This window comes from Accipiter gentilis, chromosome 26 (assembly GCF_929443795.1).
Source record: "Accipiter gentilis chromosome 26, bAccGen1.1, whole genome shotgun sequence".
Taxonomy (NCBI): domain Eukaryota; kingdom Metazoa; phylum Chordata; class Aves; order Accipitriformes; family Accipitridae; genus Astur; species Astur gentilis.
In genome coordinates, this window is record NC_064905.1 from 10,335,244 (window position 1) to 10,352,144 (window position 16,901).

At 39.0% G+C, this 16,901-nt stretch overlaps 2 protein-coding genes across 2 annotated transcripts in view; one reads left to right on the forward strand and one right to left on the reverse strand.

The window, feature by feature from the left end:
- The window catches only part of LOC126050797 (uncharacterized), a 920,783-nt gene that overhangs the window by 894,098 nt on the left and 9,784 nt on the right, over window positions 1-16,901 (reverse strand). The gene's annotated exons all lie outside the window — the stretch shown is intronic.
- On the forward strand, window positions 1,154-10,355 carry LOC126050774 (serine protease inhibitor Kazal-type 6-like). The gene is made up of 5 exons (XM_049829095.1): window positions 1,154-1,280; window positions 4,655-4,774; window positions 6,874-6,893; window positions 9,099-9,226; window positions 9,759-10,355. Exons 1-5 carry the CDS (start codon window positions 1,154-1,156, stop codon window positions 9,802-9,804), a joined length of 441 nt encoding a protein of 146 aa, XP_049685052.1. The 3' UTR covers window positions 9,805-10,355.

The following is a 16,901-nucleotide window of genomic DNA, read 5'->3' on the forward strand; positions in this document are numbered from 1 at the left end:
AGCTCCAGCCTTTGCAGAGAGTCATGGTGTTGGGATTTGTTGGTTTTTTACTTTCTAAAATAACATATGAAACCTTCAGCTGGGATCTGTCCCAGCTTGATACCTACAATTTTAAAGAAAGGCTCCTTTGATCTTTCCTGAGGTGTGGAAAACGGGAAACTCACCTTCCTTCAGGCAAATACCCAAGTGTTTTGGCACAGTTGGATGCCTTAAGAAAGACCTCATTTAGTTCTAAAATATTCCATTGAGCAAGACTTTAAAAGTCTGATACATTAATTGCAGGGGTGGACAACCCTAACCACCCACACAGAATAAAACTGAAGGAGCCTGTGTACTGGGTTGTGTATAAACATGCACTGGAATCACTAAGAGGTCTGAATTCCCACTCATGACCATATCAATACCTGTCTTGGCTTGTACATTCTTGCCAGATATACATGGTGTGCGAGAATATGTTTTTCAGCTATTCCATGTGCCATTTTTTCAGCACTGTTGATGTCCTCAATGTGAGGTACTCCATCATATGAATGGGAACAAGCTACTGCCCATCAATGCTCTCTGGAATGCAGCCACATAACATCCTCCCATGCAGAATAAAGCAGGCACTTCACTAATGATGCGCTGCAGCAGCATATTTGGCATAACATTTGTGCTCCATTTGGGGCTCCAAAAATAAAAGCAATATATCAATAATTGTGACAAATGTTCTCACTCTCAGAAAAATATGCATTAATATTTTCTCAGATGTAACAGGCCCATTAAAGTGAATAAACATTTGTTCACCAAGTAATTGCTTTTTCATCTTCAAAATAACAACCGGGAGAGGTAAGCAGTTGGGGAAAGACAAGACACAATGATAGAAGTCGGAAACTATCAGACGCCCACAGTTAACATACATGTATTCAAACAGTACCTCCCAGCTCAATGGAAACCAATACAAGTTTACTGATGAGGCCAAAATTTCACTTATAATTTCTCAATCCAAACAGAGTATTTACCAAATATTTCAGAATTAGTTTTAGCTATGGTAAAGAGGCCTTAGTTATCCAACTCTGGGAAGCAGCTATTATTAAACAGATCTCAACACTTGTTTTCCAACCAACGACGTTTTTTCAAGTAGCTAAAATCAATCCAATGTGCTCCTCTATTGTCCATGTCTGCTTTGTCAAGTCTAGAAATGTTAACTCATAAGGACAAATATAATATGCTACAAAGTCCCATAGCAACTGACTACCAGCAACAGTTGTCATTCACCTATGAGAACCACAGAATCAGTTCAGGTTAGAATGGACCACATCACCTGGTTCCCCACATCCCCATCCCACCACCAGACCATGGCCAGTTTAGAACAGATACATTTTTTAGTACCTCCAATAATCGCTCTGGGCAACTTGTTCCAATGATTGACTACTCTTATGTGAAATTTGTTTTCCTCACATCTAATTGGAATTTCTCTTGCTGCAATTTGCACTATTCTCTCTCTTCCTTTTGCTGTGCACCTCTGAGAAGAGTCTGGCTCTTGTCTTCTCTGTAGGCCCCTACAAAGTAGCTGAAGACAACAATGAGACTTTGCCTTCTTTCTTCAAACTGAACAAACCACTTCTCTCAATCTGTCCTAGTATGACATGTGCCTCATCCTTCTAAACATCTTGGTAGTCCTTTGCTGGATTTGATCCAGTATTTCAGTGTCTTTCTTGTGCTGGGGAGCCCAGAACTGTACACAGAACTCCATATGCAGCCTCATAAGAGCTGAACAGGGGGAAAAAATGGTGGTTTTGACTTGATAATTACATTCTTACTAATACAGCCCAGTATGCAGAATCGGACTTGTTCACTATAGGGGCAAACCATTGACTCATGTTCAGCTTGTCCACTGAGAGAAGAACCACTCTCCTCTCCTCTCAATCTGCCACTGAATGTTCTTGAAGACGGCACTCTGACCTAAACAAACCTGTAGTCTACCTGAGGATGACAAGTCTCAGGTTGTCAGACCAGCTCCGTATGAAGACTACCAGGGCAAACAACAAGCCTCTGCAAGTCTTGACAGAAAGGCACCTCAGATGAACCATTTTTTCAGTCAACAAGTGACTATTTCCTCTAATTGACTAATGTGAATTCTGCCCATTCTTAAAGCTAGGCATATAGATACAGAGGTATTTCAATATCCTTTTAAATTCCAAAAAATGCTTTGTGACATTGCTTTTTACTGAATTTCATTTTGAGATTCTGCATATGAGTGTTACCTCACAGCAGAAAGTGAAACAGATTATTGCTTTCTGCATATGGCATTTTTCTTCTCAAAGCTTCAAGACAGCTTTGATATTTCAAAATACAAAGATGTCCAGAACTTCGGCTGATCCCTGCTATGCCTCACTTGTAATGAGTGGCTATTTGCACACCCTACAATATGTCACAGTTTCTCATCAGAACTGTATCCCTCCTACCTGAGTGGTCTGGGAAAGCCCTAAAAAGCTTAAGGTCCACTGCTCAGAAAATGAATCGTCATTTGATTCAAAAGCCCTAATCAAAACACCTAAACATTACCAGAAAGAAAACATTCACACCATGGCTTTCCTGCTATGGGACATAGAATAAGCATCAGGAATCCTTTCAATAGCAAGTTGATTTTCAAATGCTGAGAAAAATTGGATACAAAATCTGCCTCTCTCATTAGCCCCCTCCAACCTCCAAAAGTCCTGTCTTCCTTTCTACAATAGTCCTCAGAAAATCTTCCTACAGCAACTCAGAAAACTGCAAACAGATGTTTATATTCTTTATATTCTTCTGCTAGAGGGATGGGATGGATACTGAGGTTGCATCAGACAGTACAATATGTAGCACCGTATTAGGCAAGAGAGTGTAACTAAAGTGGCAGATTTCCTCATACCAGTGTCAAGGAACCTACATGTTCTGTCAAGCTGCAGATGTATAGTTTCAAGATATCCTCAAGAGTCTTGTTTGCTCAAAACTATTCAGACTAGGAGTACCCTCTGCATTGTTTTGGGTTTTGCTCTTGTTGCCTAGTGTTGGTAATCGTCCATCAACCAATGAATGTGTCCCAAATATTCTCCATGAGTTTATGCATGCTCTATGCTAGGCTCTTCAGAGAAGTTTTCGGCTTTCCAGAACAAAAATTTCACTGACATCCCACAGCAGCAGAATCCAGACCAACACAAATTTAAATCACAGCATGTCTTTTGTGATTACTGAAGTAAGGGTGTTTAAAAAAAAATAAATCTACAGGCCTCCACCTCAAACCAGATCTTTACTTATCCTGGAACTGGAATTTGATGGCATCTATATTTTTTTATCCCATTAAGTGATGAGAACTTAACTATTTATTCATAACCTACATTCTTTACAGACAAGATGATCTGTATGCCTCTTGAGGTGAGTTAGTGGGGCCCAAGGTCTACTTGACCTATTACAACCTTTTCTGTAAGAACTTTCAGTCCCTCTGTCTTAGTGAAATTAGCATATATGACATATATGGGGAAAAAGCCCCAGGCTACCTTGCAATGTAGGGAAGGTGATCACTGAAATACTGTGAATTGTAATGGTGTGCAGGGATCTTTCAGATTAGATAATTTGCACATCTGCACTGTAAATTGCTAAAAAGAAGGCAGTTCTGGAAGGATGGGTTCAAACAAAACTATAGGCTCAAAACTCCACATTACTTTGAACTTTATGAAAATTAAGACTCAGATCTGAGTTTCCCATCATGACTCTACCCCTGGTCTGTATATAAAAGCCAGAAAATCATGCCTATTGATCAAGTCACTAACACACTGGTATGTTGGATTTGTTTAAAGAATCTCACATGATATGATACCTGTTGGGTTGGAAATAGCAACAAAGGAGAAGATGGGCAGACAGAAGGATCTTCTCCATATATCCATGACAGCAAACTAGGCAGTAACTCGGCACGATGCACAATGGTTTTGAACTCATCACTTCTCTTTGCTAGGTAGTGCAATGCAGTATCTTTGCTCCTGTCACAAAGCATTGTTTCTGATCTCTAAACTAGTGGAACTTTAAAGGCAGAAGAACACTGAAAGACTGGGGTATCTTCTGGGTTGTGTGTGAAGGTGAGGATATTCATGTGAAACACAGACTTTTCCAAGCAGCAACTACTACCACAGAGCAGTCTGAAAGCTCAGTGCAACCAGCATCACATCTATCTACAGCTAGTGACAAGGGTCTCCAAAATTTCAAGAGAATAGGAATGAAGCATTTCAGCTCTACTGGTATGAATCTTTTGGCATGTACCCAGCAAGAATTATTTCTTTCCCCAGTAATTGTGTTCAGCTCTAAGGGTCAATATGGCAATAGCAGAACAGCAGTAAGTAACCACCTTACTGAGTCACTCTTTGAACTTGCTAATGGAGATGAAACAGTTAATTAGGCAAGGGGATTAGCTAAAGTACAATACATCTCCTTTATCAACACAATCCATGCTGTGACGCTCATCTTTGTCCTGTACTTATGACCTTCATGTTGTACAGAAGACATTCTTATTGATACTACCCATGGGCAACACCTTCTTCTAATTACCTTCTCTACAAGGGGGATTTCATCATCAGGGTTCCTGCTCTTTGTGCACGCATATATATATATGTATCTGCTCTCACAGATACATGAATACACATTTAAGCTAAGTGTACTGCACTACTTAGACCACAGATTGGCTGTGAAAGAAGTCAAGAACCCGTGTCTGCCATGAAGATAACAGGCGCCTTTGTGCTCTTCACCCTGGCAGTTCTTTGCTTAGCAAGTGAGTAATCTTTTTTACTTCCTGTTATATTATATTTCTAAATGTTGCTGGACTTGGGTGGAAGAAAGCAAGTGAAATTTTATGCTTGTGTACTATTTAGCAAGCAATATTGCACCGGCTTTACAGTTGCCAACTTGAGCAAATGAAACCTATTCCTTGATGATGACATGAATCAGACCTGTATTCTCCACTGTAACTAAAAAGTGAACTGTAAAGCCTCAGGACTAAAGCTGGTTTTTACTACATCTGAGCAGGGAGCTTAGACCTGATGAGGTCCTTCTCCTGACAGACTGAGCAAGCAGGAGACAGCTGATTATGCACAGGCCACATAACATGGCTGTGAATAACCTCTTTATGATGTTAGTTTGCCAGGCTGGAGAGAGCTTTGAGGTGCAGGTTGCTCTATTGTAAAGTAGGCAGCTGGCAAGAAATTCTTGAGCCTTCACTTGGTAATTGTTTTTTTAACAAAACATTGCAATAAAAAAAAAAAAGAAGAGATGATAGAAAAATAAGTACATTTAGAATAACTGAAAGAGGAGGGTCCAAACCTTCTCTGCTAGTAGTATAGCAGTTCAATAGTATTGTGAATGTTAAAGAAGCAAAATGATGAAAAAGTTAAAACAAAACCAAAATTATGAAACAAAATAATCTTTTTCCATTTTGAATAGCTCTGAAAAGTTTACATTGAAAATTGTCTCAAAATCAAAATTACTCTGAAAAAAGTCCATTTCAGTGAAATGGTCACTGTTGATGGAAACTGTTCTTTCAAACAGTGTTTCATTAACTGCAGAAAAATAAATAAATACTGCTTTCATAGGAATTCCAGCAAATCTTCTCCTTGAACTTTCTACTTTATCTTGTCTGCATTAAAATTTCATGGATCAATACTTTCTGAGTCACATCGTTTTTGCATTCACTCCCAAATACATAGTGGCTACTAAAAGGCTACCAGAGAAAAAAAATAACATGTTTTTGTGGAAGTGTGTTAAATCTGACCCAATTCCAGAATAATGAAAACTCGGTCAAACTTTGGGTGACATAGACTGAAACTTGACATGGAGCATTATTTATGCTAGTTTTCTTTACCCTGGACAACTTTATTTGATGAGAAGATGTAAACAGCTCCATGAAAAGAAGTTTCAGTGGTAAGCTTAATGGCTTTAAAGATCAAAAAAAGCTACACTGAGTCAGAAAGACAATTGCTAGAGCTGTACTGCCTTTTGTATCATAATATATTTTCTTCCTGCTCCTTCTATACAGAAGCCTCTGCCTGATAACTTTTATCCCTTGGAAGCCACAGAATGACGATTACAGGACAGGAGAAGAACAAAATACATTCCTAAAGAAAGTAACAAATGTGTCATCATAATGGAGACATGCCAATGTTACTTGATTACTTTCTGGGAGGCGTAATTATCATTGTTTTGAAGGAGCTTTTTGAAGCCCCACCTGAGAACAGGGCTCCCAGATTAGATGCCATTTGTATACAAAATAGGAGCCAATCCTTCTGCCAAATAGTTTAGAATCCATACCAACCGCCAAGGGAAAACACTTTTTAAAGTGGCATTATGATCCAAATTGCGTTATCATTATCATTATTATATATATTTAGTATAATATTTTAATGAAGCTATTTTCCTTATTATTGACAGAAAATCAAAGTATAAAAGGACCATGTGTTTTGCCTACAGCCACATACGATTTTCTTTTTATAAACTTCGGAATTAAACCCCAGTCATGCTTAACAACTAGTTCATCCTAAACAGACTGGCTATTGAACATAATATTGGCTCCTGGGTCTTCAATCTTTTTCTGGTGAAAAGGGGAATGAGCAATAGCCTCCGTTCCCTCCCACAACAAAGGCTATTCTAGTTGCTAACACACATTTCTAAGGTAACAATAAGGTCCACTTGTTAAATAGGTTCTGACACCTGTATCTTATTAAACAGTGAAAAACTATGTCAGTATTTACTTTCAAGGAGGTAAGAGATTTAGTATTGTTGGAAGGGCTGCTACTAATGAAATCATCCCAGTTACAAACTGAATGTTTATCAACAGTGTTTTTTATTTTATCTTTTGTGATTCTGTTTCTACTACAGATGCTGCCAAAGAGACTGAGGTGAGTAATTTTATCCTTTACTTCTGGATAAAAATATATAGTTTGTAGCAACATGAAGTCAGAAAAGAACACATTAAACATTAATTAAATGCTGCCAAAGTATTGAGATTTCAGAGAGAAATCCCTGAGTTTGAGATATGTGGTTTCCATACAGTTGCCCTGACAACTTCCAGATGTTTTTACCTGTAATGCATTCTGGGCAAGAAATTGGGCAAGGCTAAAATTTAAGTCAGAGAAATCAAGTTGTTTGTTTTTCTTTTTTTTATATTTATGTGGTGATGACACTAAAAGGCTTTCTTGGTGACTTTCAGATCCTAAATCATGTACCTAGAGATTTTAATTTCTCCCTGACTATGCTGGAGAGTCCATCCTGGGGTTAACCTCTGAAAGAAATGAGGTACCAAGCAATAAAAGTCCTTACTTGGATGAGCAGAGACAAGCCCTTTTGCAGTCCAGTGGACAATAGCTGGGAGTGGAAATTCACACACGCACACAGCTGGTCCCGTACTAGCACAACATATACAGCCTCTGATGCCTAAAACTACACCAAGACATAAATACTTTTCCAGGAAGAGCATGTTCCACTCTCCGTACCAAACTAAGTGTCTTTCCCATTTTGCCAGCTGTTACACATACACATATGGGACAAATTCATCTAGTTTCTAGCTTTTTTATTAGCTGGCCCTTGCCTCTCGCAAGTTGCAACCAAACTCTCACAAGTTTTAAAAGTTTAAAAATTATCAGTTACACGCTACAGAGATTCCCTTCCGTGCCACTGCCTCTGCTGGGTTATGTTGTGGCAACCTGTCAGCTATATCAGGTCTCTGACCTGCTTTTGCAACTGGGGCTAGGTGTGCTGCCTCCTGCTTTCCAGCCACAGAGAGAAATGCGTGAGCAGCCAGGGCTTTGGAGGAGACGGAAAGGACCAAATGAAGGAAAAACCTAGGTAAACTAACAGCCTGTATGTTGGGGTTTTTTAATGGGACACTGGATTCAAGCCCATAATACCCAAAAGAGTGATCAGCTAATGACTCCTTTTTGCCAGTGGAGACCTCTCACTCTGTGCTGAGCCACAGAGCAGGGGCTGGGCTGGGCTGCTGAAGGGGCTGACCACATACAGCTCCTCACTTCACCCACCTGCAGACCCTGGGCAATGACTAGCATAAACCCAATCATATCATCTGTAATAAATTCCAGAGTCTGGCTGAAGTAATACTCCTGTCCTTCACTAAGAGTTGGAATGAAGGGGAAAAAACCAGGCCATAACAAGAGAACAGCAAGACTAGGTTCTGTTTTAAATATATACATTTATAATACATATTTTGGCTAGATATTCAGAAAGGATAAGCTCCAGTCATAATGTCTCTCCAAAGACTGATATGCTTCAAATTGTCACTAGACTAGCAGCAAAAAGAGCTGCACCAATTTTAGTTACAACAGCCCCTATAAGGACAGGTGATTTCCTAGGCAAGCAAACCCTAGGCTTTTGAGGAGGACAAACGGCACATTAAATAGAATATATGCACTACACAAGGAACTCCTTGCTTGTCAAATACTAGGAATGACATTCACTTGACAGAAGAAGATTGAGCTCCAAAACCAGGACAGGAGCACTTTCAGTCATTTCTTCTGTTAGTTTGTACTCCCATTTTCATATATAAGTCTGTAATCAATACAGTCCCACTATCAGATGAGAGCCTTTCAACAATTTCTTTTCATGCTAATACTTAAATAGGACTTTACTTAATTCTGTCTGGGCAGATCCATTCACCAGTGTGAAAAGCGTCAAGAGCTGATACTTGTGCAATAAAGAGACAGAAACCCTTCACATCCTTAAGAACTTATCTCACCTGAATTTACTGACAATTGTAATCAGGTAGAAAAAAAATATTAAGATTCAACTTTTCTGTAGATGGAAAATGGGCCATGTTTTTTCCAGTGACAGTAATGTTATTCAGATAGATAGCAAAGTCCCTAAAGGTGCTCAGTACCTGACATGGGTAGCACCACATACATCTCTGTCAGAAGGGACATTTCTTTTTTGAGGCTTAGGCTCAGCTAATATAGGTGGTGGAGCCCCATTGACTATGCTGCTCTCAAGCAGCTGACAGGCTCGTACAAAAATTTAATATATTCATTATTTCTGTAGATGAATGGAGAATGTGAGAAAGATGAATTCAGATAAAAATGATACTGTATTTGCAGGTAGACTGCAGTGAATACAAGAGGTTAGAGAGAGGAAGACCTATTTACTGCGAAAGACTCTATCAACCTTTTTGTGGCTCTGATGGGAAAACATATAACAACAAATGTTCTTTCTGCAAAGCAGTCCTGTAAGTACAATACTACATAACTACTCCTGAATAAACAAAAATCTGAGATTAGCTGAGTTATCTGGTATTTCCATTCCACCTAAATGCTATCATTTTTTTAAGGGTTGCTACTCCTCTGCTTCTTTGTTTAATCTTTATAGACGAATTGTTTCTCCCACCATAAGGTCCAACTGATCTAAACAACCAAGCTTGATATTTGTATGAGCAACTTCCTATTCTAGCAGCAACTGTAGAAGTCGGACAGTAAAGAGAAGAGTCCAACGAGCAACATGGGGCTAACAAGGCATCTAGACCCAAGTCAGGTCATAAGAATAAGAATTCAAAAGTGGTACCAGAAATACTTTGCTTTTTATGGGTAAAATATGTAAATTTTAAAAGAAAATTTTTTACAGATCAATGTCTTCTTCTCTGCTTCAAATGTTTACAGTGTCTTCTCTGTTAGCAAGTTGTTAGCTGAGAACTTCAAAGAGATTTTAGTGCATAAAGTTATGCTTGCTGTCTGCAATGTCTATGTCCTTCCTTTCCTTTGCAGGAGAAGTAGAGGTGCCTTACATATGAAGCAAGCAGGAGTATGCTGAATTAATTCTGCATGACAGAGAAAAGTGCTGAGAACAGCTTTACACTGCCGTATCATCACAACCTCTTAATTTCATTCATCCTGCCTGTTCTGATGATGGTGAACAAGGCACAAAGTAGGCTTTTCAGCTGTGCTCTGTCATTTGCTGCTTCTCTCTGCTCCAGAGTATTGGGATTGACACTTCTGTCCTCCCTGCAAAGCACTTCCTCGGGATTCTCAGGAACATTCCCGTTTCTGTAGCAAGCTGGTTTTCACACAAGCCCTTTATTACATATTTGTCTCCACGGTTTAAGTTCAAATCTTCTGACAATGCCACCTGATCTTAGTGGACACAAGTCAGTGCAGGCATTGCCTCCGTTTTCCTTGTTGGTGAAGTGTTTTCTTTCATTTACCCAGAAACTTTTACAGATACTTTTTTTTTTCCAAAGGCTTCAGCTTTCCTAGGCAGTGCTTTGACTCTTCCAGTTTTGTAGCTAAATTTTAAATACTCATTTTTCTGCTAACTTTGTACAATTTTGATTCATGTATGTTGTTTAGCTACTTAGTCTGCATGTTTATTAAAATAAACGTTGACTCTTTTTTTTTTTTGTCCATGGTGACCTTTCTAGAGAATAAGTTTATTGCATCCATTATTCACAAATGAGATTTCACAAGTTACAGAAAATAATCGTAGAGCAGGAGCTAGGGCCAGAGGCAAAAGAAACAAAGCCTGGAAGACAAAAGTTGTCTTCCACTAGATGGCCTCATGTTACTGTAATTTACCCTACAATGTGGCTCTTCTTTTCCTTCAAATGAAACAACTCTGGTAAATTGTAAGACTGTGTAAGCTTCATAGCAGTGTCTCTGTTAAATCCTGTCATTTAAATGTGATCATTAATGATTTTCTTCAGTCTGATAAATTGGCAGCTTTCAGACCTGAAGAAATTTCTGTTCTGCTCTTACAACCTTATTATCTTCATTATTAAGATAGTTTATGTCTTTTACACTTGAATGGTCAGTTAACGGAATGCATTTTCCCAGAATTAAAACTTATGAATGACTGATTTTACTGGGCTTACAAATGAAGAAAATTTTGGAACTGGAATGTGGGTATCACTTCTGTCTGGTACTGTAGTTGGGCTAGAGTAAGACTTGTACTTCAAAAGAATGGAAAATGAGGAAAGAAGCTCATGTCCTTGCCTTTGAAGGCAAGACAGCAAAAAGCCTAGCCATTCCACTGCTGGCTAAATGTTGCTGTAGCATCAGGCAGGCTGCATTCTGTAATGGAAGGACCAAGAGGATTTGTTGGGCCACAGTGTTAGTATGTGCTCTTTCTCCCGGCGGAGGTGAGAACATCACCCTCATTCCCTGTAGAGGAGAGGAGGCTGTTGGACTTTGTGATGCTGATTACCAATCACAGAAAGAGTCTTTCACAGGCTACTTTTTTACCAAGGAATTAAACAGTGCCAGGACACAGCTGTGAGCACTGGAACACCATCATCTTTACTTTGAAATTGTTAGCGTGGCCCTGCCATGATCCTGTCTTGATAGCAGTAGCTACTGAATGTTATGTAAATCTTGGCCAGATGGATTTTTTTTATATATTATATAATAATATATGCTTTTCCCAGTCACTGGTGTGTCCCATGAAACCACAGATAGCAGAACAGGAGCCTAGGGACTGTTTTGGGGATTGAGTGGTGTTTATTCCTCTCTGTAGAGGAATAAAGACTCCTTCAGACTCCTTTCTAAAGGACAGTGGTGCTCTTACTACATCAAAAACCTGCTCAACACTCTGGATCATTCAAAGGCCACTGAAACTGATGGGAGGCTACCTGTGACCTTGGCTTTAACTCCCTTCTTTCAGAAAGGAGGAAATGGGCATGTTGTTTTCTAGGTGATGCATAAGCAGAAGATACTCACTTTGACGTTCTATTGAGGTTATCTGTTTAGAACAACAGTCTTAGCCAAGTGGCAGGATAAAATGGGAAGCTTAAACATTGAGACTAATGAAGATGGATGAAGAGTTTCTGCATAGCCCCCTTCTCTTTGTTACTGAAGGCAGGATTAATTAGCATCTTCACATGTCAAAGAACTGACTACTGCTCTGAATGCCAGATCACACAAATATGTGAGGAACATAAAGCTCCTAGAGCGAGGACTGTGGTCACTTTCTTCATGGTACCTCCCAGACTGTGTTACTGCTTGGTGTATTTCTCTCAATAAACTCAGACTTTATGTATGGTGTGGGTAGGGAGAAGTGGTGGAGGGGCTCATCTCCAGGGGCCATGTTCTTCAGGAAACAGAAAAAACACAGTTCAGTAAGAGCAAGCATTGTAGTTCCCTACAATGCCAACTTACTGATGTTATTCCAGAAAAGCTGGCAGAACAGATCACATTTACATTCATCTTTGCACTCTGTTAACAAAGGCTTAGTTAATAAAGGCCATTTCCATGAAACCAAATGTTCATTTCATAGTTGAAAAAAGAGAGCCTCAACAGACAGTAACCAGGTTTCTATCACATATATTTCTTCACTTAGTCCCTCCATCATTAACATTTTCTGATTGTGGGAAGTTTATGTTACTATGAACTATGTTCTGATGGATATGTTTAAAATAATTACTTCATGAGACTGTCCCAACTGTTGAAGCAAGTTATCAGAATGGCACATTTTCAAATGTAATTTACACTCATGGTTGCTTTGGAAAGCAGACCTTCCTTCTACATTAGTGAAGAATGGATGCAACAAATCACAGATGATGAAAGTTGTCATGTTCAAGCATTTTCAGATGGTGGCAGTGGCAGCACCATGGGCAGATAGGTGAATATCAAACAGAACCAATGAACAATGTTTTAACATGATACAGGAATCTACAAGAGATCAACACATATAGACTAGAGTTTAACATCCCATAAGATCTCTTGTGTTCATCTCTTCCTCTCCATTAGCCCCCACCTTGACCCCAAAAAGGGAAAGGGAAGACAGAAGGTAGATAGACAATACTGGAGATGAATATATCAAATGCTGAGAAGCAATGGAATTCAAGTCAAAGAGGATTATTTTTTATGGAAGGTAAACCACATTATCACAACAAGGGAAGTTAAAGGTGAAATGTAACAAATACTACAAATCTTAGGAAAAAATGAGAGGAAACCTTCAGAAGAAAAGAGCTCAGGGAAGATTTTAAAGCAGGAGGCTGGAGAGCACTTGTCCATTCCTTCTCCTCGTTATTGTCTCAGGCTTACTTTAGTGCACAAACTGGAATAATATAATCTTTGCTGATTCCTAAGGACGCATCTGTTAGCTGAAAAAAATCTGTAGTGAAACACACATTGACCATGCTGCCTTCTTTCTTTTCCCATGATTGCTTGGTGGAAAAGACTCCATGCATTCAGCTAAGCCATATACTCAAGAATCCTGCAGGCCAACTGAAACACTAATAAGGAGTTAGGTACAGATGGCATTTTTTCTCTTCTCTTCTCTTCTCTTCTCTTCTCTTCTCTTCTCTTCTCTTCTCAAATAAAGAGGCTGGAGATTCTTGTAATTGTAACACAAAGTAATGTTGACTTTTTTAGTAGTTTATATGGTTATCTTCCCACTCTCTTTCAACCGAGCATGAACTTCTGTGACTAAATGATGGAGAACACTAGAATGGTGGCATATATTATGAAAATACTGAAGTAAACTGGCATTAGAGTTTTTTTCTATTTTTTCTCTGACCAAAGATAGGGACATTACCTACCATTGAAATATTTTCTAAAAAACTACCAGAGTTTAGTGAAGTTGCCATGTCTTGAAGTTACAGGTAAAACAGCTGACTAGAAAAGCATTGCAATAAAAATCCTCCATTGGGTCACCAGACTATTCAGATACTTTCAATGCATTTTTAGTTTCTTCTTTAGCTAGACTGCTCACATTAGTAGCTCCAGCATTAATTAGATATGTTGCTCCTAAAGACATAAATAGTAAATCTTTATTAAGGTAATAAGAAACTGTTGGTTAAGAGCCACAAGTGCTCATGACCTCTGGCACAAGAACAGCAAGACTTAAGGGCTGTGTGCATGGGCTGGTGACAGAGGCTAGTCAGATGGCTCTGACTATTATCTTTTGGATTAGGACATGTATAAAGCATGAGGATGTAGGCTGGTACTGCAACTAAAGATAAATCAGTGGCAGCAAAAAGTCTGCCAGTATGGAATGTTGCTGCTCATCAGCTGGAGTTGTTTCCTGTTAAAAGAGACAAGCTAAGAAAGGTAAGCAATCTAATTCTCTTAGTATTGAATGAGAGAGATAAATGGAGGACGTTGGCAGAAAATTCTTCTGTCTATCCTAGGAGACAGACTAAAGCCACCACTATCATGAATTCTGTTTATCCGGAAACCAGGTCCCAGCAATTAGGCAGTAGGAATGCAAATGAGCAAGGTAAGATTGTAAAAGTTTCTCATAGCTCGAAGGCTTGTGGCTCTGGACAGTCAACCTAAAAGAATTCTCACAACAGGTCACCTTGCCCTGAATGTGTCTTGACTGAGAAAGATCAAGATGAGAAAGCAAAGATCAAAATGAGAAAACAAAGCCAAACTCTGATGTTTCATCATGATGTCAGAAAATCCAGCAGACAATTTGGGGGTATTTTCTGCCATCCAGCTTGGCTTGTTATAGCCTAAGTGGATATTCATACCATCCGCTTTAGTTATTGAGATATTTAACTGACTGTGTTTGTGGACCAAACCTAAGATACTAAGTTTCCTATACAGCCAATGCACATCCACAAAGGCGATTCAAAGCCCTGTAAGTAAGAGGTCTGAAATAGTCCATCACAGGCCCCTGCATCTATCACAGACCCCTGGGACTCTAATTTGTTTCCGATAATTTCTGACATGAAATGGTAGACAAGAGCAGCTGGAGAGCAATACTTTCCAACATTGAGCATTGAGTGCTTGTTCTTTTTATCAGCTCCTGGTAGCATCATGTGTTGGCCCATAGCTGCAGATAACACTGAGAAGCATAACAGCTTTTGCTGCACACCAGAGCAAAGAACATGATTTGCAAATTGCTGCAAATGACATCTGAAGAAAATGCTGAAGTGGCTGGACAATCTGGACAGTCAAGTTTGTGTGATGGAGCAATGACATAGAAATATGGGGAAGGAAAATTGTGCGTAGCTTGAGTGAGCTGATGAAACATCCTCAGATCCTGTTTGCTAGAAAATAAAACAGAGGTAGCCAGATATTGGCATTGAATGGAAAAATAGAACAGATCTCCTTGCACTCTTTGAGGATTAGAGTTTTCAAAACTCTGCACTGTAAAGGTAATCATATACCATTGATGTATCTATTTATATGTGGAGGAGAAGGAAGGGCTTTCACAGTAAGGTCTTAAGACATTTTCTTTTTCATTGCTATGACAAGAGGTAATGAAACATAGGACTGAAAATCAGATGGGTTGGATTCCCAAAAAAGAAAATGCCAGTGCTATAATAAAGCTACTTCACTTGTCTATAAAGCCTGAACTGGATTTTCTGATATTGTTGTTACTGTCATTTTCTGATACTGTTTTGCTGTCATTGTTCTAGCACGTAAGTACAGCAGATGAAGAGCACTGGTGCTCCACATGCTCTATATAAGAAATGGACCCTGCCCCTAAGACCTCAGAGATTGGCCTGGAAAGCAAACTGTTGAGGGGGAATGTAACCACTTTGATCAAAGCCTCTTACATATCGGACATATATGCGTGAGCCAGAATCAACATCCAGGACTCCCAACTCCTACACTACCAATTACCTTCTTAAAGACATCAAGGGCAAGATGAAAAATTGCCAGCTGTGCTCTACAGTTGCTATTGCATAAATCATTCTTTAGATCAGACCAGAATCCCACGTCTCTGGATTGAAGATAATACCAGGTGACTGACTGGTGAATTATAATGGAATATAATTCACATTCAGCTGGCTTCATTATGGTGTATCAGTGTCTGGTCAGCCTGGAGAGCTGCATTCTAACCCTGCTCTGAAACCAGTGTGATACTGCTCAGGCTGTTTACCCTAAATAGCTCAAAGGTTATCTCATGCTTGTTGAGTGTTTCTAGTTACTACAGTTATTTGGTGTTTCTGAATCTTTTAATAATACTAAGTATTTGGAAAAAAAACAGGCCCTTAGTGTCACAACTTAGAGAAAGTAAGCAGAAGACATTTGCAACTATTTGGTCTTAAGATCATAAGGTCATACTCCATAAGACTCTGTAACTTGTGGCGGCAAAGGGAACTGATAAAAAAAAAGTCACCACTGAAATACCAATGAAGTTCTCAACACTTAGCACTCTTTCTTTCAGCCATGTGTCAAGAAGAAGGCATCTTGAAAGCTTAAGTTTTTATTGAATTTGCATTTTCATGGTAATCTCTTGCTTTGGAACATTCTTCACCTGGCTCCAATATAAAAAAATATATGGGAGAGGACCAAAAGCAGGTCTTGTGCTAACAGAATGGGTAAACAACCAAGATATGGTGCTAAATTAACTCTGATCACATTATATGTAAGCTTAGAAAAAGACAGAAAAAATATTTTTTCCTATCAGATTAGACACCTTTAACAGTAGATTGGAATGCTATCCCATTACTTTTGCACAGAACATGCAGACTCCCACATACTCTTTAAATATGTTTAAACAGACATGTTGCCCTCTCTCCCCAAAGTTCTAAAAATTACAATGCAGAACATCAGAGTACCAAAGCTATGTATTTCAGTAATAAGCAACAATCAACATACATATAGTATATTAACCAAGGAGCAGGAAAAGAAACTGGGGACTGAGGAAATACAAATTTTTTTAAAAGAAAAAATGGTTATAGGATTCTACATATTCACTTGCAAGAGAGGGTCCTCTTCTGAGTTCAACAAGCCACATGCAGCAAAATATGTATCTGTCGTGAAAAACAAAACAAAACAAAAAGTCATGACGATTGTCAAGAAATACGAGACAGACAGACTTGCCTAGGAATCTTTCCCCAAAAGGCTATTCCAACCATTCTCTATGGCATGGAGCTCATTATATCTAGTTTTCTTCTGTTCTGTTTAGGCTTTCATACTTCATCTGTCACTATGACAACTCTAATCATTGTC